General features: G+C 43.5%; 1 protein-coding gene and 1 pseudogene across 1 annotated transcript; both read left to right on the forward strand.

Moving 5' to 3' along the window:
- The first annotated feature begins 738 nt into the window (after positions 1 to 738).
- On the forward strand, positions 739 to 3,446 carry LOC147257669 (uncharacterized; annotated as a pseudogene).
- Positions 3,447 to 5,217: 1,771 nt separating this feature from the next.
- Positions 5,218 to 21,159, forward strand: il15 (interleukin 15). The gene is made up of 6 exons (XM_086211749.1): positions 5,218 to 5,441; positions 16,780 to 16,862; positions 17,553 to 17,643; positions 17,736 to 17,777; positions 19,408 to 19,542; positions 20,095 to 21,159. The coding sequence occupies exons 1-6, from the start codon at positions 5,385 to 5,387 to the stop codon at positions 20,203 to 20,205; spliced, it is 519 nt and encodes a 172-aa protein (XP_086067875.1). The 5' UTR covers positions 5,218 to 5,384; the 3' UTR covers positions 20,206 to 21,159.
- Positions 21,160 to 22,127: the final 968 nt, after the last annotated feature.

A 22,127-nucleotide genomic window follows, 5' to 3' on the forward strand; every position in this document is an offset into this window, starting at 1 on the left:
GAAGAATTTAAGAGGAACATCTGCACAAGCTTTTGGTCCATGCTGAAGAAGTGAGAGACGTGGTTGCCATGATCGCTCCCGGATGACCGAGCCTTCTGTTCATTTCCAAATGAAATTTTCTGAAATGAGAGTGCGAGGTGAATGCAAATCGACTGTTTTATTAAGAAACCGAAATTATATGAATCTAACGTGCAGATAAACTCCCAAAAAGAATTGTGTAGCGGATGGGAAACGATACTGATTGAACACCTCACCTTCACTCACCTCATCACATTTATCTGACTGACGAGGACGACTCCAGCTCACACAGCAGTGCTTCATACTCAGTTCCTGCATGAGTTTTTGTTCAGGAGTTTACATTTATTATTTCAACGTGTGAGGTCAGATTCCAGTGTGAAGTGGCTTGCAGGCCCAAAAGAACAAGACTAATGAGGCAACAGGCAGCTCACTGTCTTGTAGAAGTTGAGCCCTCTTGGTGGCGCTGACACACAGAGAAGAAAACCACCAATAACAAAAAAAAAGAAAAAAGAAAAAAAGAAAACCACCAATAAACACCGCAGAGGTCATGCAGCAGTAATTCACGAGCTCCAACATCTTTGTCCAGCAGCAGCTTTATCCGTTCAGGATTGTCAGGTCAGTGTGGACTGGATTCTGATTTGACTTTTCAGACTGAGGTCACATGGCAATAAATCAGACTTGGATCTGATTTAGGACTTTGTGTGGCCTTGATCTGATATGATGGGATCAGATTCCACGTGAGGTGTTTACACAGTCACGACAGAAACATCTGAGCTGGAAAAACAAACCTGATACCCCCGCTATGAACATCACTTTAGTGGTCGTCCAATATGATTGGAAATTTTTACAAAAAAAAAAAAGGTTTAAGCGTAACAAAAATTCACTACAAAAAAAAAGCAATTTGTTGTAAAACGTTGGTGTCCTTGATTGCCTGAGAGTCTAAACTTGAACTCGAGGGGAAAAGTTGAGGTAATTTTGGAAAAGAAGTCTGAACCATGACACAAACTTCAACATGTTGCGTAATAACTTCAACATTTCCCATCAACTTAAAATACTTAGGACATCGGAACATTTACTTTTTAAACTTACAACAAGTTGACTGAGTTTTTTTGTTTGTTCGTTTTTTACAGTGAATCAAGGACGTTTTAATCGTCTTTACAGGGTTTTTGATAAGTAATCAAGGACTTTTTAATCATCTTTAGTAATCAAGGACTTTTTTATTTACAGTGTTGCTGCTAAATATAAAAATGATACACTTGTTGCCATAAAAAATGTAATTATAAATCTATGTACACACAGTTGTGTTTGAACAGGCCTGGTCCTGCTGTGTGCTACGTATGTATTTCGGGGTGGAAATTTTTTCCTGAGCCGGGAGTTTGGAGAACTCCTGCCTGGGCTCTTGCATTTCTGACTCTCGTGATTAAGTGACTCGAATTATGAGCTTCCTGACTCCCTCCACCCCGAGGACTTCCTCTGAATGCTGACATGTAACTTTTCAAACTGACACGCTGACTCACTAACGTTACAGTATCAGCATCCTCGCCGTGTTACCAGGCACTGATTTATTAGCAACACCCAGATTAATTAACAACATCCTTCCCTTAATAGTCATGAGCTGCTAACATCTGCCTGGCACCGCCTGGAGAAGGGCATAATCACCGGCTGTACCATCTCGGTGTCACTCTTCTCCTTGGCCATGAACATGATTGTTAAGTCGGCGGAGGTAGAATGCAGAGGGCCCAAGTCAAGATCTGGGACCCGGCAGCCGCCCATAAGAGCTTTTATGGACGACTTAACAGTGATGACTACATCTGTGCCTGGGTGCAGGTGGCTCCTTCAGGGGCTTGAGCAGCTTATCTCATGGGCGAAGATGAGCTTCAAGCCAGCAAAGTCAAGGTCTCTGGTCCTGAAAAAAGGTAAAGTGGCCGATCAGTTCCGCTTTACATTGGGAGGGACCAAGATTCCAACAGTGACCGAAAAACCTGTCAAGAGCCTGGGTAAAATCTTTGACAGCTCCCTGAAGGATGCAGCAGCAGTTCAGCAGACCAAGAGTGACCTGTCTTCTTGGCTCACAGCCATCGACAAATCCGGTCTCCCAGGAAAGTTCAAGGCCTGGATGTACCAGCACAGAGTCCTGCCTAGAATACTCTGGCCCCTGTTAGTCTACGAGGTACCCATGACAACGGTAGAGGCACTAGAGAAGACCATCAGCCAATTTCTCAGGAGATGGCTGGGGCTCCCTCGGTCCTTAAGCAGCATCGCCCTGTATGGCCATTCCACCAAGCTGCACCTCCCGTTCAGTGGACTAACAGAGGAGTTCAAAGTCACCCGCTCCAGAGAGGTGATGATGTACAGAGACTCAGCAGGAGCGGAGGCAAGGCTGAGGCATAAAACCTTGGTTGGAACCGTGGCAATGGGGAGGGCAGGCCTTGGTAGCTTTCCCAAGCCACGCTACGACCACGCTCATGGAAAGGAGAAGCGCCAACTGGTCCAAGAGGAGATACGTGCTGAGGTGGAGGAAGAACGCTGCAGCAAGATGGTCGGCATGTCCAAGCAAGGGGCGTGGACAAGGTGGGAGCATGCAGAACCCCGCAAACTCACCTGGGCAGAGCTCTGGAGAGCTGAACCTCTGCGCACAAAGTTCCTCATTCAATCAGTCTACGACGTCCTCCCAAGCCCGGCCAACCTGCACACCTGGGGCCTGGCAGATACGCCTGAGTGCAAGTTGTGCCAGAGGAGGGGCACCATGGAGCACATTCTGAGCTGCTGCCCAAAGGCGTTAGGAGAGGGGCGGTATCGCTGGCGCCACGACCAAGTTCTTAAATCCTTGGCGGATTCCATCTGCACAGCGATACAGAACAGCAAGACCCAGGTCGCCCCGAAGCAGTCAATCACTTTCGTTAAAGCGGGGCAGAAGGCAAAACACCAGCCCAACTCCTCAGGAGGACTCCTCGCTACCGCCCGTGACTGGCAGCTCCAAGTTGACCTGGGAAGGCAACTCAAGTTCCCAGCTAACATAGCTACCACTTCACTCCGCCCAGATATGGTGTTAACATCGGAGTCCACCAAGCAAGTGGTCCTGCTGGAACTGACTGTCCCCTGGGAGGACCGGACTGATGAGGCCAATGAGCGTAAGAGGGCCAAATACTCTGAGCTCACCACAGAGTGCCGGAGCAATGGCTGGAGAGCCCGCTGCGAGCCAGTCGAAATCGGGTGCAGAGGATTCGCAGGACATTCACTCCAGAGAGTGCTCAAACTCCTTGGAGTTAGAGGACTGCAGTTGAGGAGAGCCACCAAGAACATCCTCGAGGCCGCAGAAAAGGCCTCGCGGTGGCTGTGGATCCGTAGGGGGGATCCGTGGTGCGCTACTTGGACACAAGCCGGGGATTGATCAGCCCCGGCTGGGTCGCCCGGGCGAGGGTGTATGATTATTAAAGACCCGAAACACCCTGTGACCCCGGGTTAATCACCGATGACGTGTCCAAGTATCACCGTAAGGTGTATTCAAGTTCTAGCTGTGATGCTGCTCTGGTCAACATGGAGAAATGTTAAAAAGATTCTCTCCCTTGCATCCACGTGAGTAGAAAAAAAAATACTTGGGGATTTTAATTTGGCTGACAGATATCGTCACCTTCTTAAAATAATTGCCCAGATCATTTTACGACAATTTTTTTGCCTGACTCAACTACTCGTGATATTTTGTCTCCATTTTTTTGTGTGTTTTCTGAAAAACTTGAGATAAAAAGGACGTAGGCGATTATTTAACGATGGTGACGATACGCCAAGTCATATATGGGAATTATAATGTTTACCTGTCACTTTTTTCAGGCGATTTAACCAGTTATTATTATTACTATCATTATTATTATTATCATTATTACTATTATTATTATTATTATTATTAATGTGTGCTTTAGTCTGGAGACTAGGATTCACAATTGTATATTGTCAGCAATAAAATTCAGACTCAAATTCTGCAGCACTAATTTCCAGTGACGTGCGGTGAGGTTCATGGCTGGTGAGGCACTGACTTCATCACAATAAGATCTGTAAACATATGAAAAAAACTGCATTTAATAATAAAAAACACAAAAAAATGTTCTCCATGTTTTGGCTTCTGTCTGGCGTTGCTTCTTCAGCGCTTTGGATACTTTAGCGTGAACCTCCTGCTTCGATTGAAAATCCAATTTAGAAAATTGTTTTAGCTTAGAAATGTAATCCTCCATTGTGACATTACGGCCACTCAGGAGAGAAAAAAAAATAACCGAATGACTGCACTTGACTTTCCTTACAGTAAATTGTAGCTGGCTGTCACTTACTCTGCAGCGGAGCGAGGAGGCGCAAGCAGAATCCCTGGGCTCACTAGCGCCTCCTCCGTGAGGCGGGAGAACTGCGTGCCTCACCCGGCACCTTTTCTCAGCCGTTTTGGGATCGCTCAGCACAAGAAACACGTTACACACTCGTACAGTTTTCGACAAAAACACTATACATTATATTCACCGGCTAAACTATAGAAATGTAGCTTATATAGCAAAAGTACTTGAACATTTTAACAGCGACATAGAAAGAGACAGCAATACGGGCTCCCTGCGTAGCAAGCAGCACAGTTAGCCGAGTCATTGCGCAGTCCCTGGTGAGGCGCAGCTGCCTGGTGCCTCACCGCACGTCTCTTCTCAGTATTTGAACGATAAGTATGAAAAATCGGTGATTTTGAATAAAAAATAACTTCAAACTGGTTTTCTTAAAAGCAAAATAACTTTATCGTACAAATCAAAGGATAAATACAGTAATTACATTTTTTTTTCAATTTACCTTTTTTTCTTTCCATGAGGGCTCACTTGCCTCCCCTGACCGCATGTCACTGCTAATTTCTCTCCTCAAATTGTTATGCACTGCGTTATTTTTTTCAGCAAGTGTAACATATAAACGGGGGTGTGCCAAATAAAGTGGCGTGCGCGCGTGTGCTCTGTGCTGAGACATTGGCCTGCAGCTTAACAGGATTTTTTTGGTTGGGGGGGGCGGGGGTTGGCGTCAGTGCAACACAAAGTTTATCAAAATAACTTGACACTTGTTCACTCTGATCAATGAAACCAGCGGACAGCTTGTTAATGCCACAAACACTTGACCGGTTCAAAGTGACTAATCGGGGGAGTGAACATAGATGGGTGTGTGTGTGTGTGTGTGTGTGTGAGAGAGAGAGAGAGACTCCTTGGAGCGATCTATGGACCGCGCTCAAACTCGCCTCCGGTATCAGTAATGGTTTTACATCAATTCGATGAGGGACACCGGCCTCACCGTCTCCCGTGAGATGAACAAATGATTGCGGACTGTTACTCCGTCGGACCGGAGATCACACCACGGACTTCATGACGGCGCCCCCGGCGACTCTCGTTCAGTTGGTTTGTCCCGGAGACCCAGGAGCGGTGAGACCGTGTGTGTGTGTGTGTGTGTGTGTGTGCAACCAAGTACATCATTGAGAGGTGTAGAAGGCAATTATTGGAAAGCAAGTAGGGAAAAGTTCAAGGTTGCACAGTGACACGGGTGGTGTGTCTCGGTGATCCACGTGGGTTCACGGCAGGTGCGAGCCACTGTAAATCTCCATTACTTTAAAAACCGCACGAATCTCTCCGACGGTCATCGTTAGGTTTCACTTTCTCTTTCTCTCGTGACACACTTACGTCAACGAACGCGGGTCAGAATCAAGAGCTGCGTAGATATTTAGTGAATTACTTGTTTACTTCTACTTGTCGCCAGTCCAAGTTTTCTTGAAATAACTAGTAAAAGTAAGAACAATTTAATTCTACAGGGTTCCCACTCTTTTTCACTGACAAAATTTCAAAACTTTTCCATGACTTTTTCATGACCTAAAGTGAATTTTCCATGACTGAACGGCACGCTACATGTGTAGAATTCAGCATACTTTTCGGCCTAAATATGAAATGTTAACCCTTTTCACTCACCTTATGGTATGTTATATTTTTTAAACATTCAAAATACTGTCAATGCATACTGTAGTGGCTATTAAACAAAACCCCTCACGGTGTATCGTCATGGCACAACCAAAGTATGGCATGTGAATGACTGTATTTAAATTAATTAATGGCTAACAACAGATTAACACATGCAACTGATGTTTGCAGATAAGCACTTTATTCAATAAAGTCCCCGCTGCTCCCACCAGTGTTCTGAATATAACAATTCCTAGAGCCAACACCTAGACTGTAGCCTAAAGCTAAAGATTGTACTCACAATACTTATGCATATAACACATTACATTACAACATAATGCAACAGAACACTGCATTGAAACATTTCTCCGGTCTGTTCGTAACCTGTGAAGGTGTGAAAAAACATTCAACATTAATCTACGTGGACTACTTGTCCATTTGTTCACAAAAGATCCCTCAGCAAACAGACAACTGTAACAATCAAAACAATCATCTGGATTACTCTTCCATTTTTTTCTTTGTGCACTCAATGTCCTTGTCCAAAGCTGATAAGCTCGCTCTCTTTTCTTTGGCTGAGTGCCACAGGCTGTTTGACTGAACAACAAATGCTATACTGCGCGTTGCTTCAGCCTTCATAGCCAGTTCATCAGCTGACTTCTCAAGCTGTTGAATGTCAGACTCAAGACGCATTTTTTTTTGCCTAAGTTCTTTGAGTTCATCCACGAGGCTCCTCTTCTTTGAAGCTTTTGTTTTACTTTCGTTTACCTTCTTCTGGTCATCAAGGTATGCCAGATACCTTTGTCTGGCACTTGCAGCAGACATTTGAAGCTCTTTGGTGACGACAATTTTCTCAAGGCCACCTGCTGCCCTAATGCTATCAGCAATCACACGCTGTGCAACCACTGATTCTTCCTTCATATTCTCTACCATGACTTGCTTATTCACAGAAAACCCTCGTTCGACACTGGCTTGTCCGTGGGACATGACCAAGAGAATTTGTATCACATGCCAAAGATTTTTCCATGCAGACTTGGAAGCAATGTTCTCATAGAGCAGTGTGTCAACGCGGTCAGATGTATGGTCAAAATCAGCAAACGCTGATGATGCCGCAGCAACATCAAGGAACTCTCTAAATTCCTGCAGCACTTTGTCACAAATTGAAACATCCACTTGGTTAGCGGCGGCCAAGGTATGCAGGATACTTTTCATCTTCTCAACACATTGGTTCTTCTTAGAAGCCATCATCCTGGGATCTAGGCACTGCATATTTCTCACCAGCAGGCGATTTACTGGTGCCTTATGCAGGAGTTTAGTCAGAAGTTCTACAAGAAAAGTTTTGGTCTCCATTCTAACATCGAGAACCTGCCTTTCTGTGATCTTGTCAGAGCCTCTGAGTTGTCTGATGAATGTTTCTGCTTGGAAGCCAATGTCAATTTTGGAAGCATCCTTGTGGAGTGAAGGATTGTTGATGCTGATCTGGAGAAGCTTCTGCATGGTAGTAGCCTCTTTTAGCGCTGTGTCCTTCATGAACCTCTCCATTAGCCCTTATGAAAGAAAGAAGAAATATGAAATTAACACAGAAAGGTTGTTTACATTGACACCTCAACATGACAAATTATGATACAGTCCAATACAACTGTTAGATTAAGTAAACATACACATTAACTTAGACATTGTAGCGCAAATGTGAACCGATGGCAGAATGGTGTGTGTGTGTGTGTGCGCGCGCAAGAGTGTGGATATGAGTGAGTGAGTGTGTGTGTGGATGTGAGAGTGTTTGTGTGTGTGTGTGCGTGCATGGATGTGAGTGAGTGTGTGTGTGTGTGTACGTGGATGTGAGTGAGTGTGTGTGTACGTGGATGTGAGTGTGTGTGTGTGTATGTGGATGAGTGAGTGAGTGTGTACGTGGATGTAAGTGAGTGTGTGTGTGCGCGCGCAAGAGTGTAGATATGAGTGAGTGAGTGTGTGTGTGGATGTGAGAGTGTTTGTGTGTGTTTGTGTGTGTGTGCGTGCATGGATGTGAGTGAGTGTGTGTGTACGTGGATGTGAGTGAGTGTGTGTGTACGTGGATGTGAGTGTGTACGTGGATGTGAGTGAGTGTGTGTGTATGTGGATGTGAGTGTGTGTGTATGTGGATGAGTGAGTGAGTGTGTGTGTACGTGGATGTGAGTGAGTGTGTGTGTGTGTGTACGTGGATGTGAGTGTGTGTGTACGTGGATGTGAGTGTGTGTGTGTGTGTGTACGTGGATTTGAGTGAGTGAGTGTGTGTACGTGGATGTGAGTGAGTGAGTGTGTGTGTGTGTACGTGGATGTGAGTGAGTGAGTGAGTGTGTGTGTACGTGGATTGAGTGAGTGAGTGTGTGTGTGTGTACGTGGATGTGAGTGAGTGTGTGTGTACGTGGATGTGCGTGAGTGTGTGTGTGTACGTGGATGTGAGTGAGTGAGTGTGTGTGTACGTGGATGTGAGTGAGTGAGTGTGTGTGTGTGTACGTGGATGTGAGTGAGTGAGTGTATGTGCGCACATCACATCCTGGCATTGGATATTATATTATTCTAAAAAAAAATTATAGTATATAGTTGGTTGAACATGTCATTAATAGTTGTGGACTATGTAGATTTCGCCAATAAAGTATTGTAGTATTTTCTAAATGGTACAAAGCAAAAATTAAAGCATTGTGAAATGCTGATGCTATTATCAGGATAACCTACTTTATTATATTTAATAATTTTTTTTAATCAAAACAAATTAAACTCAATGTGGTGTTAATAATGTTAAAACGTACCTTTGATTAGTTTGTTCATGTCTCCAGTCATGAAGGGGTGCATGGGTGAATCTGTCTGATAGGTCGTCATAAATGGAGTGAGCTGTTTGGCAATGCTGGAAAATATTGCCACATGCACAGGGAAAATGTTGTTTGAAGCCTGCTTTTTGACTTCTTCGTAGGACTTGCACTTTGGTTCAGTGATGACCCGTCCCTTGGCCGCCTCCACGTAGCGCAGCAAATCCGGCAAAATGGACAGAGCCCTGTCGCATACATCCACATTTTCTATCCAGTGGTGCTGGCAGAATTTAAAGGCGAACGTGTTGCTGCCGGTTACTTTTGTGAAATCCTCTCGGCGGTAAGGGCTGTCCTTGAAGAGCCAGTACATGCTGTTGAGAGTATGGTCAACTTCCCACCCCGTGGCCTTAGCACCGCCACGAAATGCATTGTGCATAATGTGTAATCCGCATGAGCCAATGTTCAGGAGAGATCGGTTGATGTCAGCAAGCGGCTCGTTTTGCAGCAAGTCATATATTTTCCAATTAACGTGAGGACCATCCATTGATACCTGAACAAGGTTTTTCAGCCCAATGTCACCTAGCACAAGGCTCAATTTATCCACCACATCTCTTGCGGTAGCGTGCCCAAAGAATTCGGAGCTGATGTATCTGGTCTGAACAGTTCCACAGTCCCATATCCTGACGTGTAAGTCCAACTGTTTTCTCTGTAGCTCGCGATTCAATGATTCATCAAATAAGGCACAGTAGCCAGACTGTTTAGATATCTGTCTAACTAAGTGAGATTTAAAGTAAGGTGCAATACCAAATGTGCTGAGGTAGGCTACCTTTGTGCTGCCACACGAAAACTTCCTCGCAATTTCACTGTCCGGAAACATTTTCGAGAATAGTGGTCCAATGTTGCCGCTGGAATTGTAGGAGTAATGCGATGTCGCCACCTTCAGAGCCCACAGGATTTCGGCACTAGATGCTGCCGAAGCGATCGAAGCCGGTGTCAGTTTTAACGTCGTTTGGTGACACTGAGGTGTTGCTGTTGCACTCACTCCTTGTGCTCCGCGGGTACCGAAGTAACTGTCGAGCGAGCCTTCTCCAGCCATACTTTCACACTTAATGTGCTTCACGCCTTTTGCATGACTAGCAAGAGCTGCCTCTCCCATGTTGCTCACATCAAAACTCTTTTTACACAACTTACATCTCGCTCGCGAGGCGTCACTATCCACTCCTTACCATTTTTTTTATATTTCTCACTACTTAACCAGGCAGAATTAAATGAACATTTACCTGGCATTTTCTAACTTTTATAACAACTACTCGAACTCATCCGAAAGGAAACCGCCAAATGCAGACATGTAGCCTATGTAGGGTTGCCAACAGTCCCGGATTGCGCGGAACATCCCGGAATATAGCAAATTCTGATTGGTCCCGCCGGAAAAGCCCAGTGTCCCGACTTCCAATCACGCCCCCCCTTTTTCACGGCCAAAAAAAAAAACAAAAAACAAAAAAAAACTCGGTCGGTGTCACTCCACGAGAGCCTGGGTTAGCTCTATCGGGAGCTAGCGTGGCCGCAGCCACACAGGGCGCTGCCATGGCAACAGTAAACAGTAGTGATGAGCGTGTGAAGCCAAAGGCATACTTCGGAAATAATTCAAATAGTAACTTAACAGAACATTGTAGTTGTGTAAACGAGATACTAAAATTCCATGACTTTTCCAAAACTTTCATTGAATTTACGAAATTCCATGACTTTTCCAGGCCTGGAAAATCCATCCATCGTCATCTTCCGCTTATTCCTACACATTAAGGGTCGCGGGGGGCTGTAGCCTATCCCAGCATCAACGGGCTAGAGGCGGGGTACACCCTGGACAGGTCGCCAGTCCATCGCAGGGCCAACATAGAGAGACGAACAACCATTCACACTCACATTCATACCTACGGTCAATTTAGAGAATTCAATCAGCCTAGTCCCCAATTGCATGTTTTTGGACTGTGGGAGGAAGCCGGAGTACCCGGAGAGAACCCACGCAGACACGGGGAGAACATGCAAACTCCACACAGAAAGATCCCGTGCCCAAGCCGGGACTCGAACCCGGAACCTTCTTGCTGTGAGGCCACAGTGCTAACCACTGCACCACCGTGCAGCCCGGCCTGGAAAATGACATTTTCAATTTCCATGACTTTTCCAGGATTTCCATGACCGTGGGAACCCTGATTCTAATATAAAAAACATGATGTCTTGTAACCAGGTGTTCCATCGAGTCTCTCAAACGTGGTTAGTTGACAGTATTGCAGATTACCACGTTTGCACATTACTTTCGCCTCCCAGCTGCTATTCACAAAAGTACTGTATATTTCTCGAACTGATTATTATTCAACTTTCATGCACTGAGGTCGGGGTTAAAACACCAAGATCATCATTATCATTTTCAGACCACCAAGACTGCAATTATGATATCCGTATTTTAAAGGTTTTCTCTTGACATGTTTAGAGGCGCTGGGAGAAAGGATAACCTCTGCAGAGGAAGTTCAGCGTTTGTTTCTTTCACTTTCAGTACAGATACACAAAAAAATAGGGTTGTTTTTTTGGCTGTGTTTTGTTGTTTGTTTAACAGTTGAGTTCGAGCTCTGTTGCTCACAGAACACAAAACAAACAAGCACTATCTGCTGCTTTCCAGGTTTATTGATGCAGTTCAAGTCCAGTCAACTGCCAAAAGAAAGAGGAATTAGAAAATAAGGAAAACTATGAAATTATTAGTATTTATGATGTAATTTAAATGTTGATGTTTATTATCATCTGCAAGGAAATTACTAACCGTGATTACTGTTGCCCCTCTCATGTTGTTTATGAATAAAGAATAAAGCAAGTTTCTGAGAGTTCATCTCAGTTTCTGTTTCAAAGGTGATGCAGCAACTTGGAGGTGTGATAGGCTGCAAGCCAGAGTGTGAGAAAAAAACAATCTAGTTCCGGGGGGAATGCCGGAATCGCTGCGTGGTTAACGTTGAAGTTATTCAGTGCAGGTGTGAGCTATGTAGAACACGCACAGGTATGTGTGCAGCATACATAGCCTGCACTGAGTTTTATAAGAGATAGGCAGTACATAATTGCTGGGCCAGGAGTTTTCAAGTGGGGCCTCCCTGTAGTGTTGCGTGAAGGTCATCATGTTTAATTCATGGTTCATGGTTAAAGATCCAGTTCAGGGATACTGTGGTTTTGGGGGGGTTTATGTTTAAAGATGTTGTTGCAGGTCATGACAACAGTTGTGAGAAATCTGCAGAGATTCTCTGTGCTCGTGTCTGGCTCTGGAGGGCAACAAATCGGAAGAAGTCGACAGCGATAAGTGAGGAAACGTCTGAACGAAAAGCATCAGCTGGGGAGGAAGGTGAAGCTTCCTGAGCTCTGGCAGGAAGTCGACGCTGGCTGTTCTTAGTGATTAGTTGGATACTTGACACATTACTGAGATTGTGGATTGTAAATCCTGTTCAGTTACATGAGTGTATGTAAGTTCTGCCTCCCCTGCTGGTGGTCATTGTTAAGATGAATTAATTAGTGCTAGTCAGGCAATCAAAGAAACATTTACAATGCAAAAATTCATCCATCCATCCAACCATCCATTCATTGTCTTCCGCTTGTTCCTGTTAAGGGTTGCGGGGGGGCTGGAGCCTATCCCAGCGGCTACGGGCGAGAGGCGGGGTTTACCCTGGACAGGTCACCACTCCATCACAGGGCCAACACATAGAGACAGACAACCATTCACACTCACAGTCACACCTACGGTCAGTTTAGAGTATCAATCAGCCTCGTCCCCTCTTGATGTCTTTGGACTGTGGGAGGAAGCTGGAGTACCAGAGAGAACCCACACAGGAACAGGGAGAACATGCAGACTCAACACAGGAAGATCCTGTGCTGGAGCTGGGACTCAAACCTGGAACCTTCTTGCTGTGAGGCCACAGTGCTGACCACTGCACCACCGTGCCGCCCGCAATGCAAAAATAGTAAACAAATTAAAAAATGTATTTAAGTAAATAAGAAACTGCAAATAGGACCTGAAACAGAAGAGTAGTAACTGAATATCGTCTGCTGCTGCAACGTTGCTGATGTTTTTACCTTCACACCAGAGCCATACAGGCAGATCAGGCATCTGCAGAATGCCACTATTTACCACTCTGTCTGCTTAAGCACTGCATTCATTAGTCCTGACATCACTGGTCATTCAGAAAATCAACTGACAACAACTCAGAATATCAATTCAAGGGCTTTATTGAAGCAATAATCTGTAAGATTTCGATTGAAATAAATGATCCTTTATCACCCTCATACTGCGACTTACCGTCTCAGAAAAGGTCTGACAGTCTTGCGGTTTGGAACCACAGCAGGGAAAATAAGCTTCTCCTGCTCAGGAGTTCAGAGATTTGATTTGAGTTTGCAGACAGTGCAGATGTGATTGATGTCAAATTTCCCCGCTGAATTGAATAAAACCTCCATGGATTTAATGGAATGGGTCAGTGAGGAGAGATGACAAACACCCACCCCCGAACAAACAGGAATAAAAAAAGCTTCAGATAGTTTTCAGCCACCCAGGTTTTTAAAGTAAAGTTAAACGTTATCTTCCCACAGAGGGCAAATTGTGCTGCAGCATGGTAACAGACACTAAAAGAGGTACAACTGCACTATGTCCATGATAGGCAGAACATCAAAGCTGCAATGAAATAAAAACACACACAAGGGGGCACGCTTTTGTGCTGGTCATGACGCAATCACAACAACAGAAGAAGAACCGTTGAGCCATCTCCATAAACAAAAAATTTAAATTTGACAATTTACAACTGAATCAAATCTTACAAAAGAACATTATTCACAGTGTAATACAAAACCAGCAGTAAATAAGTAAATAAATAAATGAATATCAATAGTCACCTCCTTTTCCCTGCATTAAGGAGGGCCATGGCTGAGGGAATGTGTGAATGTTTGTATCTGTCGGACCTTTTGTCTTAACACGGCTTCAGGAGGTAAAAGACCAAGAGGCTACTCTTTAAATCAGTGAGTGGTTTATTCACTCTTCACAGCAGAATTACATGTGCAGACAAGCCCAGCTCTGGGAGAGCTCAGACCGAGCTTCCAGTGAGAACTGGCTCCCTCCCACCAGGAAATAGTTATGTTAAACTTTTTAAGAAACGGCCCTTCCGCTCTGGCAATTGTCCCTGGTTGGTAAATTTTGTGTAATGACGTATGTTGCCGGACTGTGCAGATGTTTCGAAATGTTTCAAATCAAACTCAAGTGTGTGTGTGTGTGTGTGTGTGTGTGTGTGTGTGTGTGTGTGTGTGTGTGTGCGTGTGCGTGTTTATGCTGAGACAAACCAGTCTGTGTTCACTACACTCAGGAGCATGGAGAACCCAGCATAGTTGAGATAACGGGAAGACAAATGGAGAGAATACAGCTTGGAGCGTTGCTCCTTTGGCTCATCTCTATCATGGACTTAACTGAGGGGAATCTGAACCGGGTACCAGAGGGGAGAGACCACAACTCCTAAGGAAGAGGGTGAGAATGGTCAAAAAGAATAGAATTAGCCCTCTTCACCACCTGCCTACCTTACAACACGGACAGGTTACTCTGCTGGACACCGATGATTTTGCTACAGAGGGTAACTGTTTTTGACAGAGCATTCTTGTTTTTAGTGTTCAAAATGCCAAACATGTAGGATTGGTAAAAACAGGTCATCAGGGTTTTGTCAATGTGAAATCTGGCAAGTTTCCTTAAACAGAAAAGTCGTTGGTGGCATTTTTTTTTGCAAATCATTCCTGCGTTGTCCTCGAAGGTGAGCTTATTATCAATGATGGAACCCAGATAAGCGGCACGGTGGTGCAGTGGTCAGCACTGTTGCCTCACAGCAAGAAGGTTCCGGGTTGGAGTCCCGACAGGATCTTTCAGTGTGGAGTCTGCATGTTCTCCCTGTGCCTGCATGGGTTCTCTCTGGTACTCCAGCTTCCTCCCACAGTCCAAAGACATCAAGAGGGGACGAGGCTGATTGATACTCTAAACTGACCGCAGGTGTGACTGTGACTGTGAATGGTTGTCTGTCTCTATGTGTTGGCCCTGTGATGGACTGGCGACCTGTCCAGAGTGAGCCCGAAGGCTCCAGCCCCCCCGACCCCAGTGTTGTTTTCGTCACGCTGGACGAAAACGAAAATGACGACGTCAGACCCCTTTTTTCCATGATGAAAATGAGACTAAGACAAATGTCACCATAGCCCTGTAAAGACTAAAATGTGACGAAATTGTATACATTTTCATCTGACGAGAACGAGACAAGACTAAATTATTAGTGAGTGGACGATCAAAGTTTCAAAACGTGTTTTTTTTCCACCAAGTATAACATGCGTGCAATGTCAATCAAGAGCTCAAACATCAGAATGGAGCCAGCTGTAGCTGTTGGTCCTAATGGTCACGCCCCCATCATCAGTACACACGCACTGAAAGCCTCTCGCGTGTGCGCACACACATGCACACACATGCACACACATGCACACACAGAGACAAGTCTGGGCCTGTCTGCAGCGGACACACACCATGGCAGCAGCGGTGTCGTGGGGTCGAAAAAGAGGGATGATTAAAGCATAGCTTTAGTCGATGTGAGGCTCGCCCTGTGATGCATTTTCTTTTTTGTATTAAGCCTAAAGTTTCGTGGTGGTGGTGGTGGTGGTTCCACCTCCCCCGTGGTGCACAGACCACTTCCTAGTGCTACATGCTAAAGCTAGAATGAATGGGGCTGCCAGGGGCACATGTTGGCTTGTTTAAACCAGCCCTTCTATTAATTTAGCATGTTATGAATAAAACTCCTGTCCATTTGTGGACGGGTGGCAGGTGAAATGCTTTGACCCACGTTTGTGGGACTGGGAAACACAGTAGTCTTCAGACCTGCTGCTGTTCCCTATCGTAAGCAACACACGTGGATGCTTTAACCAATAATAGCAGCTAAAGCCAATATGTAGGACATGTGGTCATTCATATGGAAGTCAAGTGTGCTTTTATTTTTTGTTTAATCATATTTTATTGTGATACGATACTCATATTGTGTGCCAGTGTGTTGTCTGCTTCTGCAACAAAGTAATAAAAGTAAAAGGTAGAGAAAGAAAAAGAGGGGAAAAACTCACCTTTGAAAGTTAGATCAGTTTAGGTGGGCTTCATTCTCACACCTGTATTGGCCTATTAAGTACATACACATATCTTTTATTTATAGGTATCTTTGATATTTGACTAAAACCTTTGAGTTTTCGTCAACTAAAGCTAGACTAAAACTATCAAGGATAGAAATGACTAAAATGTGACTTAAACTAAGAAGCATTTAGTCCAAAAGACTAAGTACTAAAACTAAATCTAAAATGCCTTGCCAAAAACAACACTGCTCGACCCCTGACAGGATAAGCGGTAGAAAATAGATGGATGGATGGAACCCAGATATTTGTATTTAACAACAGCTTCTACCTTTTGGCCTTCAATAACAGTGAACTGAGTTTCAGGAGCATGGCATCTAAAGTCAGTGTCCTTTGTCTAAGGCTAAGAAACAGGTTCTATGTCTGGGTGACTTGCTGTGGTGAGCGAGGCTGCTGTAGTCTCTGTGTTAAAGATATAGGTGTCATCTGCATAGAAGTTAATAAAGGTATAGAAACTTGAGTGTTGCTGCAAGAGAGCCGCTGGAAAGCAGAACCAGAGACCCCATAACACCATTGTTATACCTTTCCAATCGAATGCTCTGCTGTGTCCTGAGACGACGGAGCGCAGTAACACTTAAACAAAATGAAATACGTTCTTAAATTTTTACCGATTGATTCGCCAGTACTGCACTGAATTTACTCATCAGACTGAGAGAAACTTTCTGAGCTGATGATAAGTTTTAATGAATCAAAAACAAATGAGTGAAAAATCAAATCGACCTGCTTTATAGCTTGAGTTTGTATTTTTCCTTTCAGCAGTCTCATTCATGTTTGACCACATTACCTGACGGACTGCGTACTAACTCCTGTCCCCACGTTTTTTCTAGACAGGTGCCCAGTTCCAGTTGATCAGTCACCTGTACCAAGGGAGCCACAAAGCTCAGGTGTGGCTTTGTTTCTTTGTTCTGAGGTAGGCATACAATGTCTCTCCTTTATATGACATTTACTAAATTCTCATTACCTTTCTTACAAAAGATAGGATATGTTTCTAAGTTCACTGGTACGGCTGGGGAAACGCCAAAGGGTCATTTTATTGGAGCTAGTAACATCTGGAGGTGAAGTTGGAGATTGCAGTCCTTCACCCTTCCCGAGAACAAAAAAACAAAAACTCCGATAGTTGATTATGATACAGAATTTCTTAAATACTGTGTTAATCTTCACACAGTGAAATTTAAGTCTGTTAGCTGAGATTTGCTCAAACAGGAAGGAGGACGAGGATGCTCGGTCTTATGCCGTTGCGATCCCCAGAGACCTCGAAGAAAGTGCAGAGTCTTAACCGCGGGAGCATCACTTTATACTAAAGTATTGGTAAATGCTCCAACTGGGAGGGCTTTAATTCCTCCTTGTGGATATACTGGATCTTTCTGCTACTTGTTCTTGTAGTACTTTTACTCGTCCATAGTAAATGCGAACGCCATCAGATGTGCATGCAGCTTTGACTTTCAGAGTTGTCTCCAGGAGTCGCATTTAAATATCACAATAGAAAAACACAAAACAATCATGTACATTTGACTTTCATGATCCAGCTAAACCTCTCATGCTCATCATTTATATGGATTGTCATAATTGTCTCTTCTTCTTTTTTTTGTTTCTCCGAAAGCCTTCTTAGTACATTTACGTGTGCTGTTTCTGCGCATGACTCAGACTCAGATCTGCTGATTTGCTTGACGAACGTGACACCCTGCATTGAGGTGAGAAAAGGTATCAAAAACTTTTGTTTGTGTTCTAGCACTTGGGATAAATGATCACTCTTCACTGTGTAACTTTTCCTTGTCCTTTTCAGAAATCTGACGCAATGTTGTACGCCCCATCAATGAATGGCAAAGTGAGTTGCTCAAAATGGTGTTTAAGCTGTTTTGCTTTTCTACTTCTTTGATAATCAGAGTCAAATAGGTGTTTATAACATAATTTGAATGGTGACTATGGAATAAATAATATATCCTGCTTATTTAACCAATCCTTTGAAAAACACACGTTTGTGTTTTACTGTGGAAAAATGAAACATATTCCCGCAGCTGCCAGGATTCCTTCCATGTCAGTCGATCCACAGTTGAAAGTAATCCCAGCCTAAAATAAATATTACATATTGAAAAGGTGATTGCTCAGTGGGTCTGAGTAAGAGTATAAAAATCAGATGCTCCTCAAAGGACGATACATACTGTATAGATGAAAGAGGGATGACTGTTGTTTTCAAAATTCTTGCTGTCAAAAAGGAGGGTCCTGAGGCCCCCTGATGTAGGGATGGTAAAAAGCCTCTTATTAGAAAGCAGGGACCAACGCGCTTCGACTAAAAGCCTTCCTCAGGGTCTTCACACCCTGAATCATTATATGTAACCCCAACCTAATGTCACTCTTTCGCTTGAGTAACTTTCAACTTTTATCATCTATAAGGAAATGACAACCTTAAATTAACTGAGAGGTTCACTGTCGCCTCAGTGCAAAAAGGTTCCAGGTTTAAGTCCCAGCTCGGACACGGGATCTTTCTGTGTGAGTCTGCATGTTCTCCCTGTTCCTGTGTGGGTTCTCTCTGGTACTCCAGCTTCCTCCCACAGTCCAAAGACATCAAGAGAGGACGAGGCTGATTGATACTCTAAATTGACCGTAGGTGTGACTGTGAGTGTGAATGGTTGTCTGTCTCTATGTGTTGGCCCTGCGATGGAGTGGTGACCTGTCCAGGGTGAACCCCACCTCTCGCCCGTAGCTGCTGGGATAGGCTCCAGCCCCCCTGCAACCCTTAACAGGATAAGTGAAGGAAAATGGATGGATGGATGGAAATTAATTGAGAATATGACCCACATATTTGTGTTAATACAAGTATAAAAATCATTATAAAAGGTTTACACATGGACAAAAACCCTCTGGAGTTGTTCTCAGTTGTTCGTTGATCTCATCTGTCCAGTGGAAAGAGCAACAGCAGAGCTACTTCTTACTTACGCTCCTTATTTTCAGGACTGCCACAGAAATCCATCCAGCGTCTCCAACTCGTTCAAAACACTGCAGCTAATTTTCTCACAAGAACACAAATCCATTTTAAAATTTTATTGTTTGTTCTTAAGTCATTGAATGGCCACGCCCCCTCATATATTACTGACATCTCCATCCTGCACACCCCTCCTTGCACTCTTAGGTCTGGTGATCAGCTGTTGCTCACAATTCCAGGAACAAGGCTCATCATAGAGGGGAACAGGGCTTTTGCAGTAAAGACTCCAAATTGTGGAATGCACTTCCACTCGCGATCAGAGAAGCTACCTCAGTGTCCTCCTTTTTAAAACTCCTAAAAACTTGTAGGCTGGCTTTTAACGGAGCTCTCTCTTACCCGTGCTTTTATTTGTTTTCTTGTCTCATCTTCTTTCTTTTTTTTAAACTGAAAATAGCGCAGCTGTAAATCTTGTTTTTATGAAGTTTGAAGTATGAAAACATCTTGAAATGTACTGAGATATTTCTTTCTCTCTTAGGAAATATGTCAAACTATATACCTCAAGTGTTACATTTTGGAGTTGATAATGGTTCTGGATGAAGAGGAAATTGACGATGATGATACCCGTTGCATCAGAGATTTCATTGACACACTCAATCCTGAACTTAACCTTGTAAGTCCTGTTAATGTTTCCCCATAACGCCCAGTAAATAGATAAGAGTGAGCAGGTGGTTACGTCTGTAACCTGAGTTCTCTGTGTAACCAGTACGTGGCTGACCACACACTCTCCTGATAAGCAGCACAGATTTACTGGAGCTGCAGGTTTAACCTTGATGTGAAGGTGTAGCGGTTTTATTGCTGGAGTGATCATCTCTCCGCTCAGATTTGTTGTCTATCGTGTCAAGACTGTCTGGACACCTCACGTATCGTCACACTGCAAAGGACCAAGCACATCAAGTCGCTCCTGGAGGAGTTTGATTGTGATAGAGAGACAGTCTTGACATGGTCGACGTCGCACACTCAGGGAAGGGAAATAACTTCTGCTTTGTAAAACTTAATGCATAACCAAAGTCATGGCTCATCATACTTCATTTAATCGTTACAATTCAGTTCATACATTTGAATTTCATCACAACAGAGCGACATATCACACAGCTCAGTGTTAAGATGCGATTTCTGTTAGTCTTTGAAAAGATGATTAACAAAGTCGTCTTCTTCATTTCAGGTCAGATGTCCACCATGTGAAATTTACCCGCTTAAAAATATTACAGAATTCATGAAAAGCCTTAATAACCTTTTGGAAGCAAGAGCAAGCCTGCATGCTGATAAAATGTAGTATCATGTAAATACTATGAGCTAAACATGTATATTTGTAGATGTGTCAATTCTCTTTTATATTAACAAAGACAAATGATTGTATAAATAACACAGTTACATTGTACATATAGATATATAATAAAGATACATGTTGAATGTAATATAATGTAGCCTATAAGCTTTGTTTGAATGACAGAACATATCAAGCCATTATTTTTAATTGTATCTTTATTCTCTATCACAAACTGTCTTTTGGTTTGCTTTTGACAGATGAAGCAGAAAGAAGCAAAGCAACATGCGCTGTTCAAAAGTAGGATACTATGAAGCTAGCCCATTGCTTGACAGCTCTGAACAGAATAGCCAGGATATATGCTAACTGATTAGCATAGTAGTAGTAGTAGTAGTAGTAGTAGTAGTCGTAGTAGAGGGAGTTGTAGGGGTACCTTCAAAATACTCTATCACATGTCCTGTGGAGTAGCACTCCTCCTTTGATTAAAAAAAAAAAAAAAAAAAAAACTGTGTAGGGGATTTTTGAAAGATGGCACTAAAAATATCACATTTACATGTATTTTTTACAGTATGTGTATTACAATTACCTTTTTCGCAGACAGACACTCTGTAAATCATGAGTATTGACAGATCTTTCATTTGTTTGTCAGCTCCTGGTCGAAATAAACTCTCGAGACAACCTGAGCGACTAGCACGCACCTAGAAGAAGCTGTCTAACGTCTGAGTGCTGCCATTAAAATGTCTGCCAAAAATTAATTGACTAAAGCTTTTGTGAAATGTTTCGCTTCATAAACATGCATGTTTGTGAAATTTGTCACTTTTGTCTGTTTTAAGATCTATTGGACTGTATTTCGACTGGCTATCACTGAGCAGGGTTTTAGCTTGTTGAACTTTATTTACTCTTTGGTTTATAAATATAACAGTATATGAATATTCCATGTTGCTTATTTTATTTTTGTAAAATAAATGGACATAAAAGCAACACTATTTTGTGTTTTCTTGATCTCTTCCTACTTTTAGCTGTGGCAAGGGCACAAAGCACTCAGAAACATTTGGGCCTTCAAAGTGTTAAAACGCCACAACTCCAGTTTGTATCAATGTTGCGTTGATTTAATCTGGATTAGAATCAAATAAAGTACGTAATTGTAAGAGTTAAATCTGCGTGTGATTGATGTTACATCGTTTGATGACGACGTTGCATTCAGAGAACTTTTGCACGCCAAAAAGTTTGTGGGTAAATTACCATCCATTCTCAGATCAGAAGTTGTGGATGAGGTCATGTAGACTTGGAGGTATCAGGTTACAGGTCCTTACGGTAATTGCTGGATTTCTGCTGACCCTTAAGTGTTTCTGCTTGTGGTCAGTTTCAGGTGGTGACATCATCGTGTTTGTTCCTCTCACCGACTGAGAGCCAGCCACATTTATTTTACCTTGAAGCTAATAGAGACAGACGGCTAACAACGGCAACACTTTCTGAAGCTGTCCGTGCACACACTCTCAAGCACATCCTCTGGTATAATCCACATCCTCCTCCTCCAGCAGCAAACTCAGGCCTCCACAAACACTTGGAGCTGAAAACACAGACAGTGCGCTTCCCTGTTGGCGCATTCCCTCCCGCTTGTATGAGCTCAAAACACCTACGTACTGTACAAGTACGCGAAAGACGAGATCACTTTCCGGATGAGGAACAGCTTTAATGGGAATGTGAAATCTTCTTCTTGATAAGAGTGTTGAAGGAATACGAAACCAGATCTTAGGTTCCTCTGCACAGAAGAGCAACTGTGGCTACTTACAATTTTCATAAATGATGTCCAGAACTTCAAATTCTCTGGAGCTGAAGCTGTCTCTCCCCTGTTGGAGTATGTTAAGTATGTACCCGCAGCTTCAGACAAATGTTAACACAACTTACACTGCTCGCAACTCCACTCAGCG

This window comes from Aulostomus chinensis, chromosome 8, assembly GCF_037954235.1.
Source record: "Aulostomus chinensis isolate RoL2024-O1b breed Wild chromosome 8, RoL_Achi_v1.0, whole genome shotgun sequence".
NCBI classification, from domain to species: Eukaryota; Metazoa; Chordata; class Actinopteri; order Syngnathiformes; family Aulostomidae; genus Aulostomus; species Aulostomus chinensis.

Bases quoted from the DNA above. Each gene is read 5' to 3' on its own strand.
- il15 (XM_086211749.1), top strand. From the start codon at position 5,385: ATGACGGCGCCCCCGGCGACTCTCGTTCAGTTGGTTTGTCCCGGAGAC. The intron at 16,863-17,552 runs GTAGGCATACAA...TTTCTCCGAAAG, and splicing joins CTTTGTTTCTTTGTTCTGAG to CCTTCTTAGTACATTTACGT. The intron at 17,778-19,407 runs GTGAGTTGCTCA...TTTCTCTCTTAG, and splicing joins CCCCATCAATGAATGGCAAA to GAAATATGTCAAACTATATA.